Below are 25,878 nucleotides of genomic sequence, written 5' to 3' on the forward strand. Positions count from 1 at the left end.
AGTAGCCTCATTCTCAGTTTCATGGAGAACATTCTCTACCAGCAGTCTTACAGGGGACTAGTCTGCATACCAGTCTATTTATCTAACATTCCACACCTTGCCACTCCTGTCATTTTCCAGGGGCCTTTCGGCAATCTCAACGTTCAACATGCAGCTGGATTTTTAAGTCGGAGTTGCTCGTTGGTTGTAGGAACTAACATTCCTATTTTCCATGATGGGGGGAAAAAAAGTTATATTTGCATAACCTTTGTGATTAGAGGACAGCTATGAGGGTTATCGAATCCAGATCAAATCCTCGGATCTCCTTGAGGCCATCAATAGTAGAATGTTCATATTTGAAGATTGAAGAAAGGCCAGGCAAATTACAGGAGGGGGAAATGTTAGCTGAAAAGATTGGTACACGGGCTAAGAGTGGACTGCTTCAACAATACAAGGTCAGTTAGAAATAGCCTATGATTGTCTCTCTCAGTTTGCGCTTAGCGAAACATCCCCTTCATTTTTCTCTTCCTCATTTCTGTCAGTCCCATGGGTCTCTTTTTCTCATCTGTTCCATGACCAACGGGGGAATTACTGTTGCACCTCTATGTCACACTGTCCAAAAGGCACCCGTATTCCCTATACAGTGCACTTCTTTTGAACACGGCCCAAAAGTAGTGCACTGTGTAGGGAATGGTGTGCAATTTGGGATACAGCCCCAGCCTGTAGATGAGATCAGGATGAAATGTGTCTTGTTCACACACACACACACAGGTCACAACTCATCACTGTATCTCGAGCGCAGAGTCTTTATGCTCCACCACTGACTGCAGTAGAGACATTAACGTCTAGTCGTAGTTTCAATGTCACGTGGATTTATCGCTTCAAATAAACGACATCACCTCCACGCCCAGTAGCTATATAAATACACTCAAAATGTTGTCTTGAAGATGTGTGCATGTGCATTTGCGGGACACAACAAACAAAAATAAACCAAGCCATGCATCACAGTTCTGCTCCCTAAATTCCGTTTTCACCTCCATGTGTCACTAACTCAATTGCGTTCCAACCGCTCCCTCTACACACACACACGTGCTGTTTGCGCCTACAGACGTAAATGCCTATAAAAAGGTATCTTCGATGGGATACGCAAACTACATTCTTCGCTACAACAGTTTTATCACACATTCTAAATGATCTGGTTGACAAATAGGGAAATACACTATATAAACACAAAAGTATGTGGACACCCCTTCAAATGAATGGATTCGGCTATTTCAGCCACACCCGTTGCTGACCAGTGTAAAAATATATATATATATAATAATAATAAATAAAAACCGAGCAAACAGCCGTGCAATCTCCATAGACAAACATTGGCAGTAGAATGACCTTACTGAAGAGCTCAGAAACTTTCAATGTGGCATCGTCATAGGATGCCACCTTTCCAACAAGTCAGTTCATAAAATGTCTCTCCTTCTAAAGCTGCCCCGCTCAACTGTAAGTGCTGTTGTTGTGAAGTGGAAACTTCTAGGAGCAACAATGGATCAGCACAAGCTCACAGAGTGGGGGCCGCCGAGGGCTGAAGCATGTAAAAATCGTCTGTCTTTGGTTGAAACACTCACTACAGAGTTCCACACTACCACTGGAAGCAACGTCAGCACAATAACTGTTCGTCGGGAGCTTCATTAAATGGTTTTCCATGGCCGAGCAGCCGCACACAAGCATAAGATCACCATGCACAATGCCAAGCGTCGCCTGGAGTGGTGTAAAGCTCGCCGCAATTGGACTCTGGAGCAGTGGAAATGCGTTCTCTGGAGTGCGTTCGCATCCTATGGACTAATCTGGGTTTGGCGGATGCCAGGAGAACGCTACCTGCCCCAATGCATAGTGCCAACTGTAAAGTTTGGTGGAGGAGGAATAATGGTCTGTGGCTGTTTTTCATGGTTCGGGTTAGGCCCCTTAGTTCCAGTGAAGGGAAATCTTAACGCTACAGAGTACAATGACATTCTAGACAATTCTGTGATTCCAACTTTTTGGGAACAAATCGAACCCACAAATGCTGATGCTCCAGATACTAGTCTAAAGAACGCCAGTTTTATTGCTTCTTTAATCAGAACAGTTTTCAGCTGTGCTAACAGAATTGCAAAAGGGTTTTATAATGATCAATTAGCCTTTTAAAATGATAAACTTGGATAAACGTAGCTAACACAACATGTCATTGGAACACAGGAGTGATGGTTGCTGATAAGGGGCCTTTGTAATGCCTATGAAAATATTCCATTACAAATCAACTTAGCACTTTCAATCAACATATCAACACTAGCAATGTCCCAAATCACATGATAACATTCCCCTTGTCTTCTGTTAAAAGTATATAAATTATACAGTACAACACACACACACACACACACACACACATTTAGAGAGAAGCTCATTTAGCTTATGTAATGCGTCACCTGACCTAGGAATGTAATTAGGAGACAGTTGGAGGGCTGAATGGCTGGTCCAAATGAGCACAGTAAACACTGGGCCAAAACAAACAGCACACGTCAAACAACAGCCTCTAACACAGCAGAGGCTACTAGCTACTACTGACTCCTGGCCTGGAGCTGACCTGTCCGCCCCAACTTCACTGTAGATTTTTAGTTTCACTCACACCAATGTAGTCTTCTTTTTCTTCATCATACAGTATCATACAGAAATGTGCATCCTGTAGCACTAATTCCAAAAAGTTTTGGGACACTGAACAGTCCATGGAGAAAAAGCTGCCCACTGCACTGAGGCTAGGAAACGCTGTCACCACCGATAAATCCACGATAATCGAGACTTTCAATAAGCTTTTCTCTACGACTGGCCATTCTTTCCACCTGGGAACCCCAACCCGACCAATAGCTCTGCACCCCCCGCAGCAACTGGCCCAAGCCCTGGCCCGCTTCACCTTCACCCAAATCCAGACAGCTGATGTTCTGATAGAACTGCAAAAACTGGATCTCTACAAATCAGCTGGGATAGACAATCTAGACCCTCTCGTCCTAAAATTATCCGCCGCCATTGTTGCAACCCCTATTACTAGTCTGTTCAACCTGTTCAACCATCTGAGATTCCTAAAGATTGGAAAGCGGCCACGGTCATCCCCCTCTTCAAAGGGGGAGACACTCCAGACCCAAACTGTTACAGACCTATAACCATCCTGCCCTGCCTTTCTAAAGTCTTCAAAAGCCAAGTAAACAAACAGATCACCGACCATTTCGAATCCCACCGTACCTTCTCCGCTATGCAATCCGGTTTCCGAGCTGGTCACGGGTACACCTCAGACCCGCTCAAGGTCCTAAACGATATCATAACAGCCATCGATAAAAGACAATACTGTGCAGCCGTCTTCATCAACCTGGCTAAGGCTTTCGACTCTGTCAATCACCGCATTCTTATCGGCAGACTCAACAGCCTTCTCTAATAACTGCCTCGCCTGTTTCACTAACTACTTCTCAGATAGAGTTCAGTGTGTCAAATCGGAGGACCTTTTGTCCGGACCTCTGGCAGTCTCTATGGGGGTGCTATAGGGTTCAATTCTCGGGCCAACTCTTCTCTGCATATTTCAATGATGTCGCTCTTGCTGCGGGTGATTCTTTGATCCATCTCTACGCAGACGACACCATTCTGTATACATCTGGCCCTTCTTTGGACACTGTGCAAACACATCTCCAAACGAGCTTCAATGCCATACAACACTCCTCCAACTGCTCTTAAATGCTAGTAAAACAAAATGCATGCTCTTCAACTGATTACTGTCTGCACCTGCCCGACCAGCATCACTACTCTGGATGGTTCTGACTTAGAATATGTGGACAACTAGAAATACCTACTGTAGGTGTCTGGCTAGACTCATTAAGCATCTCCAATCCAAAATTAAATCTAGAATTGGCTTCCTATTTCGCAACAAAGCCTCCTTCACTCATGCTGCCAAACATACCCTTGTAAAACTGACTCTCCTACCGATCCTTGACTTCGGTGATGTAATATACAAAATAGCCTCCAACACTCTACTCAACAAACTGGATACAGTCTATCACAGTGCCATCTGTTTTGTCACCAAAGCCCCATATACTATCCACCACTGCGACCTGTATGCTCTCTTTGGCTGGTCCTTGCTACATATTCGTCGCCAAGCCCACTGGCTCCAGGTCATCTATAAGTATTTGCTAGGTAAAGCCCCGCCTTATCTCAGCTCACTGGTCACCATAGCAACACCCACCTGTGGCACGTGCTCCAGCAGGTATATTTCACTGGTCACCCCCAAAGCCGCCTTTCCTTGCACTTCTCTGCTGCCAATGACTGGAACGAATTGCAAAAATCACTGAAGTTGGAGACTTATATCTCCCTCACTAACTTTAAGCATCAGCTGTCAGAGCAGCTTACTGATCGCTGCAGCTGTACACAGCCCAACTGTAAATAGCCCATCCAAACCAACTACCTATCTCATCCCCATATTTGTTTTTCGACTCTTTTGCACACCAGTATTTCTACTTGCACATCCTCATCTATAATTGTAATTACTTCGCCACAATGGCCTATTTATTGCCTTACCTCCTTATTTCATTTGCACACAATGTATACAGATTTTTCTACTGTGTTATTGACTGTACGTTTGTTTATCTCATGTGTAACTCTGTGTTGCTGTTTTTGTCACACTGCTTTGCTACATCTTGGCCAGGTCACAGTTGTAAATGAGAACTTGTTCTCAACTGGCCTACCTGGTTAAATAAAGGAGGCCATTTTAGAGTTTTGAAACACGACCCTTTACAATGGAGAGATGCAGGAATGCGTTGTTCAAGTCTGTGGCTCCAGCAGCCTCGGCATCGATGGTCAGGTTATATCCGTTCCTGGCGGGAGCTGGCGCACGCCATGAGGCTCACTGTACCATTGGCCGGCGAGATCATGGAGAGAGATGCTGGCAGGGAAAGAGGAAGTGAATCTGAGATTGTTGGTGGCTCCCGACAGTAAAGGTTCCTCCGGTTCTGTTGGCCGTTTCCATGGTGAAGGGGATGGAAATGTTGGAAATCTATGTCTGCATCTTAATCAGAGGGGAACTTTAAATATGTTTGTGTGTGTCTCTGTGTGTGTGTGTGTGTGTGTGTGTGTGTGTGTGTCTCCTTGAGTGTGTAGGTGCTTGTGTGTTTGTCCTCTCAGTACTTTTCTGATCTCTGTCAGTGACGAACTGCAGGCGAAACTGTTCTAAGTATTCAATCACATTCAATCAGGAAGCTGGTTGACCTGCTAGGACAGTTCTGCAGAATCTCTCCTTTCCACAATGTGTTCATGTTAGTTTTAGGCCAAACCGCTCAGACCCCACAGACGTTTTGTAAGAAGAGCGATTTTGGGGATGTCTCATGTTCTGACAAACATCGCTATAGCTCGGCCACCTTCCACCACAGATGAGGAAGGGTGATATCGGCGGATGTGGTGGATTGAGACGTGGCCCATGCAAAAAATAGATATCTGCTGCTTAAACTGACAGGTTTTGATGAAGATATTTTTATTGTGTTCGGGCGTCAGTAGGGTTTTCTAACATTCTGTAGAAAGAACGATTCATATATTCGAAATGGAAATTATGAAATGCACCACATGCCGTGTGCACAAAGTAAAATGTACTAATGTAATGTTGATTTGTCAAACAACTACTGGTAACAAGAAGCTACAATCTGTGGAAATAACTACTGATATAAAGAGGAAATAATATTGGTAATACACTAGTTTTTTTTTCTCAGTCAGGGTGTTGTAACCGGTCTGTATCTTGTCTCTCTCCTCAGTCAGGTTGTTGTAACTGGTCTGTAGCTGGTTCTCTCTTCAGTCAGGTTGTTGTAACAGGTCTGTCTGGTCTCTCTTTAGTTATAACTGGTCTGTATCTGGTCTCTCTCTTCAGTCAGGTTGTTATAACTGGTCTGTAGCTGGTCTGCAGTCAGGTAACTGGTCTGTAGCTGGTCTCTCTCCTCAGTCAGGTTGTTGTAACTGGTCTGTAGCTGGTTCTCTATTTAGTCAGATTGTTGTAACAGGTCTGTAGCTGGTTTGTCTCTTTAGTCAGGGTATTGTAACTGGTCTGTAGATGGCTCTTTCTGCAGATGTGTTGTGGTGCTGGTCTCACTGTTCCTCCAGTTGTCTCTGTACTGATGTAGATATCCACAATCCTCTCTTCCATCTCACCTCTGTCAAACCTTAATGGTCAAATCTGGCTTTGTATAGATGGCCTCCAACATGTTCAACAATGTTCTTTGACTAAAGCTACAGTGTCTTAAAGCAGGGTTTCCCAAACTCAGTCCTGGGGCCCCTCTTAGTGAACATTTTGGGTTTTGCCCTAGCACTACACAGTCGATTCAAATAACCAACTCATTATCAAGCTTTGATGTTTTGAGTCACTTGTGCAGTGCTAGGGTAAAAAAATCATCGTGCACCCAGGGAAGGGCCCCCAGTACAGAGAGTCTGAGTCTGAAGATGACTGCTTTTGACCCTGTTGTAGATGGAGATTTGTGGAACAGAAACATGTCCTGGATGTTATACAGTAACATGTCCTGGCTGGTTATACAGTAACATGTCCTGGCTGGTTATACAGTAACATGTCCTGGCTGGTTATACAGTAACATGTCCTGGCTGGTTATACAGTAACATGTCCTGGCTGGTTATACAGTAACATGTCCTGGCTGGTTATACAGTAACATGTCCTGGCTGGTTATACAGTAACATGTCCTGGCTGGTTATACAGTAACATGTCCTGGCTGGTTATACAGTAACATGTCCTGGCTGGTTATACAGTAACATGTCCTGGCTGGTTATACAGTAACATGTCCTGGCTGGTTATACAGTAACATGTCCTGTCTGGTTATAGAGTAACATGTCCTGTCTGGTTATACAGTAACATGTCCTGTCTGGTTATACAGTAACATGTCCTGGCTGGTTATACAGTAACATGTCCTGGCTGGTTATACAGTAACATGTCCTGGCTGGTTATACAGTAACATGTCCTGGCTGGTTATACAGTAACATGTCCTGGCTGGTTATACAGTAACATGTCCTGGCTGGTTATACAGTAACATGTCCTGTCTGGTTATACAGTAACATGTCCTGTCTGGTTATACAGTAACATGTCCTGGCTGGTTATACAGTAACATGTCCTGGCTGGTTATACAGTAACATGTCCTGGCTGGTTATACAGTAACATGTCCTGGCTGGTTATACAGTAACATGTCCTGGCTGGTTATACAGTAACATGTCCTGGCTGGTTATACAGTAACATGTCCTGTCTGGTTATACAGTAACATGTCCTGGCTGGTTATACAGTAACATGTCCTGGCTGGTTATACAGTAACATGTCCTGGCTGGTTATACAGTAACATGTCCTGGCTGGTTATACAGTAACATGTCCTGGCTGGTTATACAGTAACATGTCCTGGCTGGTTATACAGTAACATGTCCTGGCTGGTTATACAGTAACATGTCCTGGCTGGTTATACAGTAACATGTCCTGGCTGGTTATACAGTAACATGTCCTGGCTGGTTATACAGTAACATGTCCTGGCTGGTTATACAGTAACATGTCCTGGCTGGTTATACAGTAACATGTCCTGGCTGGTTATACAGTAACATGTCCTGGCTGGTTATACAGTAACATGTCCTGGCTGGTTATACAGTAACATGTCCTGGCTGGTTATACAGTAACATGTCCTGGCTGGTTATACAGTAACATGTCCTGGCTGGTTATACAGTAACATGTCCTGGCTGGTTATACAGTAACATGTCCTGGCTGGTTATACAGTAACATGTCCTGGCTGGTTATACAGTAACATGTCCTGGCTGGTTATACAGTAACATGTCCTGGCTGGTTATACAGTAACATGTCCTGGCTGGTTATACAGTAACATGTCCTGGCTGGTTATACAGTAACATGTCCTGGCTGGTTATACAGTAACATGTCCTGGCTGGTTATACAGTAACATGTCCTGGCTGGTTATACAGTAACATGTCCTGGCTGGTTATACAGTAACATGTCCTGGCTGGTTATAGTTGGGACACTTTCTTCTTCTTTTCACCTTGTTATCTGATTCCTGAATAACTTCCTGGTCTACTGGGGGAAGTTCCACCCACATACTGTTCCACCCACATACAAACATAGGCACAGACACATGCATACACACACGATACACTATACACACACTTACACATGGATATTGTGTTGTAGATATGTTGTAGTAGATTAGGGGCCTGAGGGCACACACTTAATGTGTTGTGAAATCTGTTGTAAATGTATTGTAATGTTGTTCAAATTGTTTGTTTCTTATTTTTGCTGGAACCCAGGAAGAGTAGCTGCTGTCTTGGCAGGAACTAATGGGGATCCATAATAAACCCCAGGAAGAGTAGCTGCTGTCTTGGCAGGAACTAATGGGGATCCATAATAAACCCCAGGAGGAGTAGCTGCTGCCTTGGCAGGAACTAATGGGGATCCATAATAAACCCCAGGAGGAGTAGCTGCTGTCTTGGCAGGAACTATTGGGGATCCATAATAAACCCCAGGAGGAGTAGCTGCTGTCTTGGCAGGAACTATTGGGGATCCATAATAAACCCCAGGAGGAGTAGCTGCTGTCTTGGCAGGAACTAATGGGGATCCATAATAAATACAAATACATGCACCAGACACACCCTCTTATATGATCTCTTACTTCTCTATATCACTGATTAACATATTGGATGTATCTTAATAATGTCTCTGGATGCTTTAAAAAATTATGAATAATCAGACCTGGGTTTAAAACTATTTGAAATCTGTCTTCTACTTTGAGCGTTTGGGACTATTCTATTGGTTCCATTAAGCCAGACAAGCTCAACCAATCACAGATAAAGTATTTGGGTTTTACAGCAGATTTCCTCTTTAATACCAATGAATACACTTAAAGCATTCATCTATTTGCATAATTGAAGGTCAAATCATAAAAAAAGTGCTTCCACTGTGACTTGATATCAGTTAGCATTTTTCTGTGTGTGTGTGTGTGTGTGTGTGTGTGTGTATGTGTGTGTGTGTGTGTGTGTGTGTGTGTGTGTGTGTGTGTGTGTGTGTGTGTGTGTGTGTGTGTGTGTGTGTGTGTGTGTGCGCGCGCTCAAATACAGTAACTTCTACTTCTAACCTCAACTCTAATATGGGTCTGTACCTGTGTCTTCTCCCTGCACTGATTATGCTTTTGGGTCCCAACCCCTAATGTGTCTCTACCTGAATTAATGCTGTCATTGAATGGGCGGTATAAACCAAATATAAACTCATAATTGTGCATTCAAAATTGTATTTGAATTAACTGAATGATGAGGATGAAGATGTCACACCCTGATCTTTTTCACCTGTTCTTGTGATTGTCTCCACTCCCTCCAGGTGTCGCATATTTTCCCATGTGTATTTATCCCTGTGTTTCCTGTTTCTCTGTGCCAGTGTATTTATCCCTGTGTTTCCTGTTTCTCTGTGCCAGTGTATTTATCCCTGTGTTTCCTGTTTCTCTGTGCCAGTGTATTTATCCCTGTGTTTCCTGTCTCTCTGTGCCAGTGTATTTATACCTGTGTTTCCTGTTTCTCTGTGCCAGTGTATTTATCCCTGTGTTTCCTGTTTCTCTGTGCCAGTGTATTTATCCCTGTGTTTCCTGTCTCTCTGTGCCAGTGTATTTATCCTGTGTTTCCTGTTTCTCTGTGCCAGTGTATTTATACCTGTGTTTCCTGTTTCTCTGTGCCAGTGTATTTATCCCTGTGTTTCCTGTTTCTCTGTGCCAGTGTATTTATCCCTGTGTTTCCTGTTTCTCCAGTGTATTTATCCCTGTTTCTCTGTGCCAGTGTATTTATCTCTGTGCCAGTGTATTTATACCTGTGTTTCCTGTTTCTCTGTGCCAGTGTATTTATCCCTGTGTTTCCTGTCTCGGTGCCAGTGTATTTATACCTGTGTTTCCTGTTTCTCTGTGCCAGTGTATTTATACCTGTGTTTCCTGTTTCTCTGTGCCAGTGTATTTATCCCTGTGTTTCCTGTTTCTCTGTGCCAGTGTATTTATCCCTGTGTTTCCTGTCTCTCGGTGCCAGTGTATTTATCCCTGTGTTTCCTGTCTCTCGGTGCCAGTGTATTTATACCTGTGTTTCCTGTCTCTCTGTGCCAGTACGTCTTGTATGTTCAAGTCAACCAGCGTGTTTTTTCCTGTGCTCCTACTTTTCTATTCTCTTCTACTAGTCCAATCCAGTTTTGACCTTTGCCTGTTTTCTGGACTCCATTCCCACCTGCCTGACCATTCTGTCTGCCCTGACCTCGAGCCTGCCTGCCATTCTGTACCTCTGGATCTCTGAACTGGTTTTGACCTTTTGCTTGTCCATGACTATTATCTTGCCTTCCCCCTTTGGATTGTAAATAAATATCTTGGGCTCGAACCATCTGCCTCCTGTGTCTGCATCTGGTTCTCCTTGTGCCCCTATTGAAGAAGGTGATTGAATTTAGAACAATAGTGTAGGAATTGCTATTTCTCTGTCCTACACGCACACCCCAAAATACACCGAATTCTCACAGATCAGATTTGCCCTAACAAAAAATGTTGCTTAGATATTCATTTAGAATCTTCCAGTCCTCTAAATGTAATTAATGTCACGTCATTGGCGGAGAGTCAGGCAGCATTGGTCGGAGAGTCATGCGGAGAGTCATGGGGTGGCAGGTATCCTAGAGGTTAGAGCGTTGGACTAGTAACCGAAAGGTTGCAAGATCAAATCGCTGAGCTGACAAGGTAAAAATCTGTTGGTCTGCCCCTGAACAAGGCAGTTAACCCACTGTTCCTAGGCTGTCATTGAAAATAAGAATTTGTTCTTAACTGACTTGCCAAGTTCAATATAATAAAAATGATGCATTGAAGAGGAATGAGATTCAGTCACAATCCATGCCAGGCACAGCTGTGAGGAACTCCATCTCCTGTACTTGATGAAAATACCTGTCTATTTGTGGAAGAATCACCCTGATGAACTCTTTAGTCATATCACAGTTTACCTACTTGTTTATGCTTTTTCCTACACCCAGCGACCTGTAAATTACATGAGAAAAAATATTCAATTTGATTTGGAATGGCAAGCCAGACAAAATGAAAAGGGCCTATTGTTTAACCCCATGTTCAAGAATGGCCTTTTTCCCTTTATTCTAATTAAAACCACACATTTTCAGTTATTTGAAAACAAAATCATCTCCAAAATATCAATATTTTTTAACCATGAACATGAGAATGAGATTGAACTCTGTAAACAGCGTTTCAACCTTTGAGAATGAGAATGATAAATGACTTTGGAATACAAAAGAAGCCATCCACACAGGATGAAATATTAGCAGGAGAATAGACTCTTCATAGCCCGGCTAATGTAGGCGTGAAAATTCCCCCATCCCGACTTTACAATAAGATCCTAGTTTTGGTCTCAAGTAAGCATGGTGTGTGAAGAGTGTTTAAATAAAATAAGCATTGTTTGTGGGAAAAACACCAGGAATATATAGACCGAGACCTGTGAACACTTACAAAACGAGAGTCAGGGTTAGTACTTTGTATAAATAATTGGTTATCCTGACCTGGATGACATGACAAAAATCCTAAAGTCTACCAGTACTTTTGAAATGTCTCACTTAAATGAATAGAGATCCTGGTCATGGTGCTACAGTATGTTCTTACAGCATAATCAAAGTGAGGACTTTCAGAGATCTGCTGTATACTTATGGCCTATAGTAACCTGAATGTCACACCTTTCCAGTACTCCTCTACCTGCCCCAAACTCCACCCATTCTATGGTGCTATGTGTTCCAGGGTTAGGACTGTACCCAGCAGAGGACTTGAGAAAATGAGTCAGAGCTGAGAGGATCACCAAAACTAAAGTTTTTTTGGTTTCAATGCATTTACTTATTTTATTTTTATATAGTCTGTTCATGTGTAGGCATACTGTGTAATACAATCGATACTTGTGTACTAAAAACATGAATGTGTTTTTGCAGAGCAAACGACCATGCAGACAACCATCCGTGGAGATGGTGGACAAAGGACTGGACAACGGGCCACACCCATAAAACACATGGTTCCCATGAAAGAGGTTGGTTTTGCTACATTCTTAAAACATGTTTCATTATGCAGAATTTGTGTGTTGGAGTCACTTTTAATTCTTAATTGATCTACCATTTCTATCATAGGACACAACAATCGATGGGGACGCAGAGCAGTACCATTCTGCTCATCTGATGAAGGTGCACGTGAATCAGTATCACTCATTATTTGCAGAAACAGATACTTGTATTTTTTTTAACTAGACAAGTCATTTAAGAACAAATTCTTATTTTCAATGATGTCCTAGGAACAGTGGGTTAACTGCCTTGTTCAGGGGCAGAACAACAGATTTTTACCTTGTCAGCTCAGGGACTTGATTCAACAACCTTCCGGTTACTGGCCCAACGCTCTAACCACTAGACTACATGCCGCCCCAACTGGGATGGATCCCGAGGCAAATGTGGCTGACCAGTGAACCTCAGGTGTTCATCATTAAAACCTATTAAGGAGGCTGCGAGTTTTTGCAGCTTTTTGTTAAAAATCGCGCAAAATTTCAACGTCTGTGATCAAGACTGATGCATCCCGAAAAAAACATTAAAGACAGAGTTAATGAGTACTTGAGGTCACTGAGAAAGTCTTGACATGGCCTGCTCTCCCTTATGTAAGGAATGAAGCATCTTTGCCATGTTTACTATGTACTGTGGGCTATGTTTACTATGGGTACTGTGGGCTATGTTTACTATGTACTGTGGGCTATGTTTACTATGTACTGTGGGCCATGTTTACTATGTACTGTGGGCTATGTTTACTATGTACTGTGGGCTATGTTTACTATGTACTGTGGGCTATGTTTACTATGTACTGTGGGCCATGTTTACTATGTACTGTGGGCTATGTTTACTATGTACTGTGGGCTATGTTTACTATGTTTACTGTGGGCTATGTTTACTATGTACTGTGGGCCATGTTTACTATGCACTGCGGGCTATGTTTACTATGTACTGTGGGCTATGTTTACTATGTACTGTGGGCTATGCTTACTACTTTGGGCTATGTTTACTATGTACTTTGGGCTATGTTTACTATGTACTGTGGGCTATGTTTACCTGTCAGAATGCACAGTAGCTTATTAAACTATGTACTGTGCATTTTGAAATAGTAAAAAAATAAAATAATAATCAATAACATGTTTCTACCACGGTGTGTTTCTGGTTGATGGCCAATGTTAAGTACAGTCAAATGCATTTGTGAATTAAATCACTTTATTGTTTAATTAATTAAGGCTCCTTTCTCTTTTATGTGCTGGAGTTATTTTAAGAATAAAGTAGGCTAATGAAGGCAACAAATTGTTGCTTACTGAAACTCCCAATGTCATCCAATTGTTACAATAGGATTTGAAGCAAAAGCCTACCTGCATATGGTCAACTATTTCAGCACCATTTTGTGCTGCTCTGAGAAAAGCAAGACAACTTAATAAACATGTACATTTTTAAAAAGTAATTCAAAAATATATTTATATTGTACCACTGTAGATGTTGCAGGCAGTCAGAGAAACTTCAATGTATTCAATGCTTAAGTACTCTAAAACCAGATTTGCCCAACCCCTACAAATATATGATTTTATTATTATCCCTGCATTATCATTGTATAAAAGCCCATTAGATATTAATTTAGAATCCTCTAAATGTAATCAGATCTACTATTGTAATTTGTTGATCTGAATTGATATGCAAGTATTTTCATTTTCAGTTTCCTGGAAACTCTTTGTTTCCTTTCATGTGTCCAACCAATTATTATTGGATTATTCACCATGGCAACCAGCGAAATGTATTTCTGAGTTAGGTTGGCTTGTTTTCAGAATTCACAACAAAACGCCTCCAGCTGTCCATCACCACTGTAAATATAAAGAGTGGTTATAGAGGGTGAGCGTGTAAATGTGTGTTTGTCCGAGAGAGAATCAAAACACACACAGTAACGTGTGTAAATGAGTTCCGGCAAGAGCAGATCTGTTATCCAACGATTAGTTTCATATTAAAAACGGTTAAATGTTTCTCAAATATGCTCTCTGGTGGTCAAACTAGCTCTAACGAGCGTTAATGGCAACAATGTCTGACACTTAAATAATAAATAATAAATAATGTGCCATAGAATTCTGTGGCAGCCCAGCAAGTTGTGCTGCAATATGATGCAACTTTTTAACGAAGAACCACTGGAGGAGTTGGCAAGACAGCCCTAAACAGACCTGGGACTCTAGCTAGTAGGAGACAGCACTAAACAGACCTGGGACTCTAGCTAGTAGGAGTTGGCAAGACAGCACTAAACAGACCTGGGACTCTAGCTAGTAGGAGTTGGCAAGACAGCACTAAACAGACCTGGGACTCTAGCTAGTAGGAGTTGGCAAGACAGCACTAAACAGACCTGGGACTCTAGCTAGTAGGAGTTGGCAAGACAGCACTAAACAGACCTGGGACTCTAGCTAGTAGGAGTTGGCAAGACAGCACTAAACAGACCTGGGACTCTAGCTAGTAGGAGTTGGCAAGACAGCACTAAACAGACCTGGGACTCTAGCTAGTAGGAGTTGGCAAGACAGCACTAAACAGACCTGGGACTCTAGCTAGTAGGAGTTGGCAAGACAGCACTAAACAGACCTGGGACTCTAGCTAGTAGGAGTTGGCAAGACAGCACTAAACAGACCTGGGACTCTAGCTAGGGGTTGGGTTAAGTTTAGGTAGGAAGAATTGTTTAGGGGTTGGAGTGAGATTAGAAAACTAAATTCATGCCAGCAACCTTGTGTTATGCCTTCCATTCAACACCAATTTATCACCTAGCAAGTGTATTTAACACGCACTGGGCACTGTAAGCTCTGCCCACTGACCATTGAGCTTTAATTGAACCAATCACATTCATTATGTCCTTGAGACAGAGCTGCCCTCAGGGCAAGATTGAATATGGAAAACTGTCCTTAACCAATCTGGATTGTTGTTTGAGGTTTAGGCTAAATCTCTACCACCTGTTCACATTATTTTAAACCAACCCTTTGTCCATCTGCTGGTGAATAAGAGAAAACATTTAGTATTTAAATAAACCGATAACCAAACCAAAAACAACATGGAAGCTATCAAAAACTAGGAAGATGAAGATGAAGGCACTTAAAATGCCTTTATTGTGGTCCTACGTTTAATGAAACATACAAAAAATGGATGTAAAAAGAAACAAGAATACAATGGAGCATATTATCTACAATATTGTATGTATACTGCATAACTTTGCTCTTCAATAAAACATATTTGTTCATTGAACAATATATTTTAAAATGTTATAGATTGTTGCCAGATGGTGGTGTCATACATGACCGATGACATCACAATGGTCTTAAAGCCAATTTGAACAATGGGTTAATGTGGAAATGTATCAGTCTTCATTGGTTATTGACATGGCTTGTTTCTGCTGGTGCAAAAAGGTATGAAATCAGATCATTTAATCAATTAACAACTACTATAATTCTGGAGTAGTATTTTTCTCTTAAACCAAGTGGGAAGAAGAAAAGTAAAATGACATTCTGATTGACGAATACGTAAAAAGTGTACATGAAATGTACATGAAGTTCGGCTATTGCAAATGTCACTCAATGTAACCTGTCTATACTGTGTTATTTGAGGTTTAGGATAGATACCTATGATTCTCCATTTAGGCCAACCTCTTCCTACTCTTATGACCCCCTCTTCCATTGGCTGGGGATCTGGGAAAAAGTATTTAGCACGATCACATTTTCTTGTCAACAGAATAAATGTCAGAAGGCAAATTCAGTTGATGTGGAGCAGAAGACAAGAAAGAAGAAGGAGAGGGCACTTCATCCCCCTCTCCAATTCCATCTGACTGTTCTGAACGGAATGGCTCTGCTACCTCTGACCCCTCACCCTCTGACCAACTCTCCTCCCTCCATCCACCTCCCTCTCCTGTTAAATGTTCCTCTCAGCCTTGCTCTCCTGCTAAACAACCCTCTGTACCCCGGTCACCTGCCAAAACCCTTCCCCAGTGAAATCCTCTCCAGTGGTGTCCCACCCTAGTTCTCCCTCTCCTACCAACCCTCTGGACCGTCATGGAGACACCAGTCAGGAGGGCACAACAGTCAGGTAATCCAGACATAAAGTACAGTGCCATCCTAGAGTCTCTTTGGAGAGTTGGGTTTAGTGCTACCAGACCAGGGCCAGTGTTAATCAACAGTATGAGTGCTAATCTAGGATCAGGTCCTCTGTCCATAATAATCTGATTCATTGATCTATGATCTAAAATGCAAAACTGGTCCTAGATCAGACTCCTACTCTGAGACACTTGATAAACACAGTCCCAGAAAGTTATTTTCCTGAAACTGTAGTTTTAGCCTCTTCTGTCTACATCTAGTGGATAAAGAGAGTACTAACCTATTGGCCTGGTCTACTTGGTACACTGCATTGATTAAGACAGCAGTACTCAGCTGTGTTTATAGTACAGTACAGTATTTAAAAGAGAGACTGTGTAGAGTGATAATATCTGTGTTGGAGGCGTAAGACCTGTTTCTCTCCTTCCTCCAGACCTCTGTCTCTTCAGGACCACTCTAGTCCAAGGCCCCAGAGACCAGTCTCAGCCACCAGAAGCATGACTCTTCCCAGGGCCAGCTCAGCCACCAGAAGCATGACTCTTCCCAGGACCAGCTCAGCCACCAGAGGGTCAGAAGAGACCCAGGGGGCCAGAGGAGAACAGGTGGCACTGGTCAACATGGAACTTCTTGGGTAAACCACAACACACTGCAAATGCATTGAATATAAGTTCTTTATTGTTTAGAGATCAGTGTCTGATATACTATGGGGATAAGGCTTACTATCGAGCATGTCCGTTTTTATTAGATATTTATAAACCCATGAATTATGTCAATCTTGGTCTAAAGGACATCCACTTCTTTGTGTTAAATATAATGTATCCCTTATCCCCTGCCATTATCATCACTTTATAGAGATATGAAGGTTATGATTAATCTCTATGTGTGTACTTATGGCTGCTTCTTCTTCACAGGTTGCCTAACATTGGCAACACTTGCTTCCTTAACGCCACCCTGCAGTGCCTCCTGGTCCTGCCGTCCTTCTCAAAGGAAATCCTGCACCAGGAACAACTCTGGAGCTCCTCCCCTTCTCCAACCTGCTCAGGTAAGGGAAGGCTCAAAAGCAGACACTCACCCCACACACCCATTAATTGTGGTCATAAATTAAAGAAGGGACATCCTTTTCACGCCACTTCTACAGAAAGGGATTGTCGTAGCAGGTTATGATAGCACTTTCACTAATCCTAACCCTTTTCCTAACCTTAACCACTTCATATTTTGCTGTGTATTGTATTTATGGTTTATTTTCCAGTTTCTTTTTGTTTTTGGATCTTCATAACCAAGAGGAACAACAATGACACACTGATTATGATGTAGGCATTTTGTAGGCCAATTTGGAAAGTGTAGAATGACTACATGACCCATAATGCTCATTGACTGAACATTCCACCTTACCGTGGGAAATTTGGTTGTTTTTTAAAATGCTCTGGAATTGAGAGCAGTATCCAAACCAAATGTCTTAGGAGAATAAACAACACATTTTTGTTGTTTGGCTTCATTGTCCGTCCTCAAAGGTGAAATTGCATCAAATCGAATGAAAAAATTCTAATGATGGGGTGCCACTAGATAAAACATATTTGTATTTACTCATCTGCCTCTTCAGGCGTAAACCAGTAGGTTGACACCATCCAGTCAGCTGCTAACTTACTCTCTGTCTCCCCTACAGGTGTCTGTCTGATGTGCACCATTCGGGTTTACCTGACAGTGTGGCAAACCAGGCCTCAAAAGCAGACCTCATGTGGAAGGTCAAGTACTCCTTGTCGGGATACGATTTGAAGTATCTGGGGGACACGCAACAGGTAACTGAGGCACTACTCTCTTGTGTACGAGTGCTCTTCTTGCAAGGGTTCATTTTCTCTTTTTAATTTGCTTTTATCTTGGTGTGTTTCTTTCTCTTCCTCATCATAGGATGCACATGAGTTACTTGTCAATATGCTGTGCCAGCTGAAGGAGGAGGGCATGATTCTGAAGACACTCGGGATGAACTATACCTGCCCTGTTTCCCAGCTGGAGTTCCAACTTGTGTCGGTGCGCACATGTACCAGGTAAGAGCTCCCATTGGTTGTAATGTATCTACTGAGAACATGATCTTTCTATATATATATATATACAGTATATATTAATATTACAGAACACATGGCATAACAGAAACATTGTAGAGACCTAAAACAGAAACAGACTTGATGCATTTTTTTTCTCTTTGTCCTGCTTCTGAAGCTGTGGGCGCGAGTCGTCTACCAGAGAGGACTACAACCACCTCTCATTGACTTCAGCCCTGAGCGCACCTTGCTGAGCAGCCTAGCACTCACTTTCAAAGTCAGCACTTAGGGCTCAGCCCTGCATGTAGAGACTAACACCCAGGGCAAGCTGCCCACTGCCTCAGAATACGCTATCTTATTATTGTAGTGGTATCATTCATTATGTAATGCTTTTGTTTCTAACCAGAGTGAAAAGGTTGAATTCACATGTGAGGGCTGTAAAGGCCTCCACGCCTCAAAGGTGGAGCAGTTCCACTCACTGCCTCTGTGAGTTGTCCCTTTATAACCTCTCATAGTACTAGCAGTGTTTAATGTCCTGAGTCTTTAGGAGTAGTTACCTTCCTGAGCAGGTTGTAGGACTTAGAGGTGAGCACCACCAAACAAATTTCACTCATCTGTTATTTTGTTGACTGGTTTCATTGTCTGCCTGTTCATCTCTCTTCCTCTCTGTTTCTGGGCAGTGTGCTGGTTCTGCATCTGAAGAGGTTTGGAGGACCTGGGGGGTTGGAGAAGCTGGAGGCTCCTCTTTTGTTTCCTTCGGAGCTGAGGCTCTCCACCCTCTGTGGGGACATGGTGCCACACCTGCACAGTGCCAGCCCACAGGCCCTCACCAACCAGGTCCCCAGCATTCAGGGGTCCATCCCCCAGACCCTCGCCAGCCAAGTCTTCAGCCCACCTGGAGAGGCCAAAGACAGCGCCCTCTGCTGTTCAGGTAGGCTCATGGCACCATAACACTATTCTTGCTCCAACACCACACAAACCACCCACTCCCAAAACGGTCCTGCTGACAGAGAAGCTGGAAGCTGCAATTTAAAATGTTTCTCAGATATCTTTAGTGATGTATGGGAGCTGATTTAGACCAGAGCAATTCAGACAAGTGACCACATTTTCACAGCTCTTGATATGTATATTTGACACCTCAGATTCAAATGAGCAGGAACCAGGGAAAGTACTGCTGACAGCCTCAGTGGTGAGAGAGATAGAGAGAGAGAGAGAGAGAGAGTGAACGCAGTGAAAAATAAGTTATGACAGAACACTGAGATAGTTATGAGGAGTACACGATGTAGTAGACCTCCTGTAGTAGACTAGTACTGTAGTAGACTGTAGACAGTGTGGTGGACTGTAGAGGAAATGAGAATCCTATGATCACATGTGTTTTCTTACAGAAGCAGAAGCCAATACAGTCAGTGAATGGTTACTACCAGCTGACTGGCGTAGTCTCTCATTTGGGAGGCTCCGCAAACTCCGGTAAGTAAATACCATCAAACACACACATGCAGATGCACAATACATATGACATCAGCTGAATTCCAAATCACTCCCTTCTCCTTGGATCTCAACTTGCATGTTCACGTGTGCCTCTGCCGTATACACAAGTATCCCAAAGTTGAGGGAGTGAAAATTATCGAGGGTGAAGGCCAGGGATCATCAACTACATTCAGCCTCGGGACCAGTTTTTTTCTTAGCCAGATGGGAAGGGGTGTGGAACAAAATTACAAATAATTTGTAGACTGCAAATATACCGTAGGAAGGCCAAACAGATATAATATTTGACTCATTTCAAACCTTGCTTACATTTGTGTACAACCACATATATCTCTTTATTGTGCGTGGGAATACTTTGAAACAGATTTCAAAAAGGAAAATCCCTTGTAGCTGATTTGCTGGTGTTTTTACAGTCTTTTAACAATTATGTTTTGTTTGGTCAGAAAACATAGGGGGCCAAATAAAATCACCCTTGGGCCAACTTTGTCCCGCAGGGGCGCCATTTGGGGAACCCTGGGGTAGGGGATAATTAGACCCTCCAACAGCCATTTCGGCCAAGCTAGCAAGGCTGCAGGCTTCAGAGTGAAGTGTCATCCCAACAAGCACTGCAATATGTTTGGAGTTTGCTCAATTTAATTGAAAAGAATGGAGAGGCATGCCTAATTATATGCCGTGTGTATTTGTTTATCTCTGATTTCAAAACTTGACACATGTAACAGATAAAATACCTCCCAAATGACCTGTTTAACTGTTACAAAACACTCTATTACCCACAATAGCCTGACCCTTGACCTCTAGTCTGTCTTCCTTGTTCCACAGGGCACTACATTAGTGACATATTGCATGCCAGTGGGAACTGGTTCTGCTGTAACGACAGCCAGGTGTCAATGTCCAATGAAGCCACTGTGCTGAGGACCAGAGCCCGGAGTGCCTACATGCTCTTCTATATGTTCAGGTACTGCTTACTCTCACCATCTATATTCTTGTGTTGCTATTTATGTGTACGGTTCCTTTCACCCTACAGGGCAATAGAGCGGGAGGCCCCAGCACACAGGGCCTAACAGGGCCACCAGCATCAGCCCCAGCCTAAACAGGGGCAGCACCTGGACCAGCCTCCAAACACTCAGACCTGTCTCAACAGGGATAGTACCAGGCCCAGCCTCAAAACCCCCAGCCCAGCCTCAACAGGGGTAGTACCAGGCCCAGTCTCAAACCCCCAGCCCAGCCTCAAACCTCAGGCCCACCTGCCCCGATCCCAGCCTCAGCATTTGGCCCAACATCAACATCAACCCCGAGCCCAGCCACAACAGGGCAGCACTGGGCCCAACATCAACACACCCAGCCCAGCCTCAACATGGGGAGAACCAGGCCCAGCCTCAACATGGGCAGAACAAGACCCAGCCCCAACACCCTCAGACCTGCCTCAACAGGTGCAGCATTCAGCCCAACTTCAATCATGCTGCTCTTCAACACTAGCATGAACATTCTTTCAGTAGCTTGTGTCATAAATACCTGCCCTTGATTTGACTACTTCACCTAATGTATAAAGCGTATAAAGTATACACACTAAATGTAGTACACATGTAAATGTGGTGGATAGAGAGTGTGATTATTTAGAGGGTACAACTTCCCTTCTATTTGGTTTGGTTTGAAATCCTCCTGTTGTGAAATACACTGTGGTGTCTAACCTCTTATTCAGCATGGTCACACCGGAAGACCTGCAATATTAATAAAGACAAGCAAATGTAAGAAAATCCCATTTAAGATGATTCTGTTGACCGTTGTAACTCTTTAACTCAGGAAGATTTATCGTCTGGGATTCAGGCCGGTCCTGACAGGAAACGTGACAAAGGGAAGCAGCTGTAATGGAGCCTTCTAACACCCAATCAGGTCTGGAGGAGGAATGTCACATAAAGATTCAGAGATGCTATGAGTATCTTTTGAAGTTACTCCCCAGTTGTATTCCATTTGAATAAATACAGACATGAAAATGCTGGGCTATGGATGTGACCTTGGTTCTGTGAGTAGAATAACGGGTCACCAAACAAGCTATGGGAACTCCTTCCCTTTCACGTGAAATGATTGAGATGCTTAATATCAACGATGTTTACAATGACGCCACACCCTTACTGTACCATTGTGACCTGTCACTATTAAACACTGTGACATGACATACTGTCTTTTCTTATCTCCTATACACTCCCATACGTATTTATTTTTGACAGTGAAGCAACAACTTTTCATTTGGTTCTACACGCCAGCGTTTTCTATTGGAGATCAAATGTTTCATATGTGGGGACTGTACAGAATGTCACCTTTAATTTAATGAATGGTAAATAATGTTGAGTGAGAAAGTTAAAGGATCATACCCACAAGACATGCTAACCTCTCACCATTACCAATAATAGGGGAGGTTAGCATTTTATATCATACCCCCAAGACATGCTAACCTCTCACCATTACCAATAATAGGGGAGGTTAGCATTTTATATCATTAACCTCTCACCATTACCAATAATAGGGAAGGTTAGCATTTTATATCATACCCCCAAGACATGCTAACCTCTCACCATTACCAATAATAGGGAGGTTAGCATTTTATATCATACCCCCAAGACATGCTAACCTCTCACCATTACCAATAATAGGGAGGTTAGCATTTTATATCATACCCCCAAGACATGCTAACCTCTCACCATTACCAATAATTGGGGAGGTTAGCATTTTATATCATACCCCCAAGACATGCTAACCTCTCAATTACCAATAATAGGGAAGGTTAGCATTTACAGAGGATATCATACCCCCAAGACATGCTAACCTCTCACCATTACCAATAATAGGGAGGTTAGCATTTTATATCATACCCCCAAGACATGCTAACCTCTCACCATTACCAATAATAGGGAGGTTAGCATTTTATATCATACCCCAAGACATGCTAACCTCTCACCATTACCAATAATAGTGGAGGTTAGCATTTTATATCATACCCCCAAGACATGCTAACCTCTCACCATTACCAATAATAGGGAGGTTAGCATTTTATATCATACCCCAAGACATGCTAACCTCTCACCATTACCAATAATAGGGAAGGTTAGCATTTTATATCATACCCCCAAGACATGCTAACCTCTCACCATTACCAATAATAGGGAGGTTAGCATTTTATATCATACCCCAAGACATGCTAACCTCTCACCATTACCAATAATAGGGAGGTTAGCATTTTATATCATACCCCAAGACATGCTAACCTCTCACCATTACCAATAATAGGGAGGTTAGCATTTTGGGGGTATGATATTTATACCTCTGTAACTTTCTCACTCATCATTATTCACAATTCATTCATGATTATCTTTAATCGTGGAATTCTATTCTTATTTACAATAAAAATGACTCAAGTTACACAATACATTATTTACTATTACACTTACATTTTAGTCATTTAGGAGACTGACAATTAGAGCATCCATCTTAACATACAGTGCCTTCAGAAAGTGGGACCAGGTTGGACTACAGCAGAAATTTACAGACTAAATGTAAAATACAGTAAATATATTTTTATATTTATACAAAATACCCCATATTTTTAGAAATGTTTGCAAATGTATTGAAAATGAAATATAATATAGATTTTACATAAGTATTCACACCTCTTAAGTCAATACTTTGTAGAAGCACATTTGGCAGCGATTACAGCTGTGAGTATTTCCTGGTAAATCTCTAGGAGCTTTCCACACCTAGATTGTGCAACGTGACCTTATTCTTTATCAAAATTCTTTAAGTTTGTCAAATTGGTTGTTGATCGTTGCTAGACAACCATTTTCAGGTCTTGCCATAGATTTTCAAGTAGATTTAAGTCAAAACTGTAACTTGGCCACTCAGGAACATTGACTGTCTTCTTGGAAAGCAACTCCAGTGTATATTTGGTCTTCTGTTTTAGGTTATTGTCCTGTTGAAAGGTTTATTCATCTCCCAGAGTCTGGTGGAAAGCAGACTGAACCAGGGTTTCCTCTAGAAATTTGTGTGTTTAGCTCCACTCAGTTTATTTTTCTTCTGAAAGACTCCCCAGTCCTTAACGATTACAAACATACCTTGACATACTGTATGATAGTGAAACTCTTTATCACAGTGGATTAGAAACACTGGCCACCATGTGACTCCCACCAGCCTTAGTTTGATAATATACTGCATGATATGACTCCCACCAGTCTTAGTGTGATAATATACTGCATGATATGACTCCCACCAGCCTTAGTTTGATAATATAATACATGATATGACTCCCACCAGCCTTAGTTTGATAATATAATACATGATATGACTCCCACCAGCCTTAGTTTGATAATATAATACATGATATGACTCCCACCAGTCTTAGTGTGATAATATAATTCCTGATATGACTCCCACCAGTCTTAGTGTGATAATGTAATTCCTGATATGACTCCCACCAGTCTTAGTGTGATAATGTAATTCTTGATATGACTCCCACCAGCCTTAGTTTGACAATATAATACATGATATGACTCCCACCAGTCTTAGTTTGACAATATAATACATGATATGACTCCCACCAGCCCGGGTTAGGGAGGGCTTGGTCGGTAGGGATGTCCTTGTCTCATCGCGCACCAGCAACTCCTGTGGCGGGCCGGGCGCAGTGCGCGCTAACCAATGTTGCCAGGTGCAAGGTGTTTCCTCCGACATATTGGTGCGGCTGGCTTCCGGGTTGGATGCACGCTGTGTTAAGAAGCATGACTTTCAACCTTCGTCTATACCGAAGCCCGTACGGGAGTTGTAGCGATGAGACAAGATAGTAGCTACTACAACAATTGGACACCACGAAATTGGGGAGAAAAAATAAATAAATAAAATAATAATAATAATAAAAAAATAAAACAATATCCGAAATTCTGAACATCCCACGGAGCACCATTAAATCCATTATTCAAAAAATGAAAAAAATATGGCACCACAACAAACCTGCCAAGAGAGGGCCATCCACCAAAACTCATGGACCAGGCAAGGACGGAATTAATCAAAGAGGCAACAAAGAGACCAAAGATAACCCTGAAGGAGCCGCAAAGCTCCACAGTGGAGAATTTTGTATCCATCCATAGGACCACTAGAAGCCGTACACTCCACAGAGCTGGGCTTTATGGAAGAGTGGCCAGAAAAAATTGCTTAAAGAAAAAAATAAGCAAACACGTTTGGTGTTCGCCAAAGGCATGTGGGAGACTCCCCAAACATATGGAGAAGATACTTTGGTCAGATGAGACAAAATTGAGCTTTTTGGCCATCAAGGAAAACGCTATGTCTGGCACAAACCCAACACCTCTCATCACCCCGAGAAGCATGGTGGTGGCAGCATCATGTTGTGGGGATGTTTTTCTTTGGCAGGGACTGGGAAACTTGTCAGAATTGAAGGAATGATGGATGGTGCTAAATGCAGGGAAATTCATGGGGGAAACCTGTTTCAGTCTTCCAGAGATTTGAGACTGGGACAGAGGTTCACCTTCCAGCAGGACATTGACCCTAAGCATACTGCTAAAGCAACAGTCAAGTGGTTTAAGGGGAAACGTTTAACTGTCTTGGAATGGCCTAGCCAAAGCCCAGACCTCAATCCAATTGAGAATCTGTGGTATGACTTAAAGATTGCTGTACACCAGGGGAATCCATCCAACTTGAAGGAGCTGGAGCAGTTTTGCCTTGAAGAATGGGCCAAAATCCCAGTAGCTAGATATGCCAAGCTTATAGAGACATACCCCAAGACACTTGCAGCTGTAATTGCTGCAAAAGGTGGCTCTACAAAGTATTGACTTTGGGGGGTGAATAGTTATGCATGCTCAAGTTTTCCATTTTTTTGTCTTATTTCTTGTTTGTTTTACAATAATAAAATATTTTGCATCTTCAAAATGGTAGGCATGTTGTGTAAATCAAATAATACAATAGTAGCTTCGTGTATCTGTGAGGTCAGAAACTCAATCTATCAGCCACAATGAGGAATGAGCTGTCTTGTTCCAGGCCAACTATATTGCAGTTGAGTTGCAGCGTCAACAAATAAGGTTACTGTACAACATGATGTGATCATCTCATGTGTTAAACACCAATCCAGGCATTGTGAGATCTGGCAGGTGACTTCAATGTAATCCAACTGGAACGTGGC

General features: G+C 42.5%; 2 protein-coding genes across 3 annotated transcripts in view; one reads left to right on the top strand and one right to left on the bottom strand.

The window, feature by feature from the left end:
- ccny (cyclin Y) overlaps positions 1-25,878 on the bottom strand; it is an 88,559-nt gene that overhangs the window by 43,629 nt on the left and 19,052 nt on the right. The gene's annotated exons all lie outside the window — the stretch shown is intronic.
- LOC121839603 (ubiquitin carboxyl-terminal hydrolase 8-like) lies at positions 19,459-20,932 on the top strand. Its single transcript, XM_042299081.1, has 3 exons — positions 19,459-19,685; positions 20,523-20,658; positions 20,728-20,932. The coding sequence occupies exons 1-3, from the start codon at positions 19,580-19,582 to the stop codon at positions 20,762-20,764; spliced, it is 279 nt and encodes a 92-aa protein (XP_042155015.1). The 5' UTR covers positions 19,459-19,579; the 3' UTR covers positions 20,765-20,932.

The sequence above is a fragment of the Oncorhynchus tshawytscha genome, linkage group LG16, assembly GCF_018296145.1.
Source record: "Oncorhynchus tshawytscha isolate Ot180627B linkage group LG16, Otsh_v2.0, whole genome shotgun sequence".
Taxonomy (NCBI): Eukaryota; Metazoa; Chordata; class Actinopteri; order Salmoniformes; family Salmonidae; genus Oncorhynchus; species Oncorhynchus tshawytscha.

Bases quoted from the DNA above. Each gene is read 5' to 3' on its own strand.
- LOC121839603 (XM_042299081.1), top strand. From the start codon at position 19,580: ATGATCACATGTGTTTTCTTACAGAAGCAGAAGCCAATACAGTCAGTG. The intron at 19,686-20,522 runs GTAAGTAAATAC...CTTGTTCCACAG, and splicing joins GGGAGGCTCCGCAAACTCCG to GGCACTACATTAGTGACATA. The intron at 20,659-20,727 runs GTACTGCTTACT...TTCACCCTACAG, and splicing joins ATGCTCTTCTATATGTTCAG to GGCAATAGAGCGGGAGGCCC.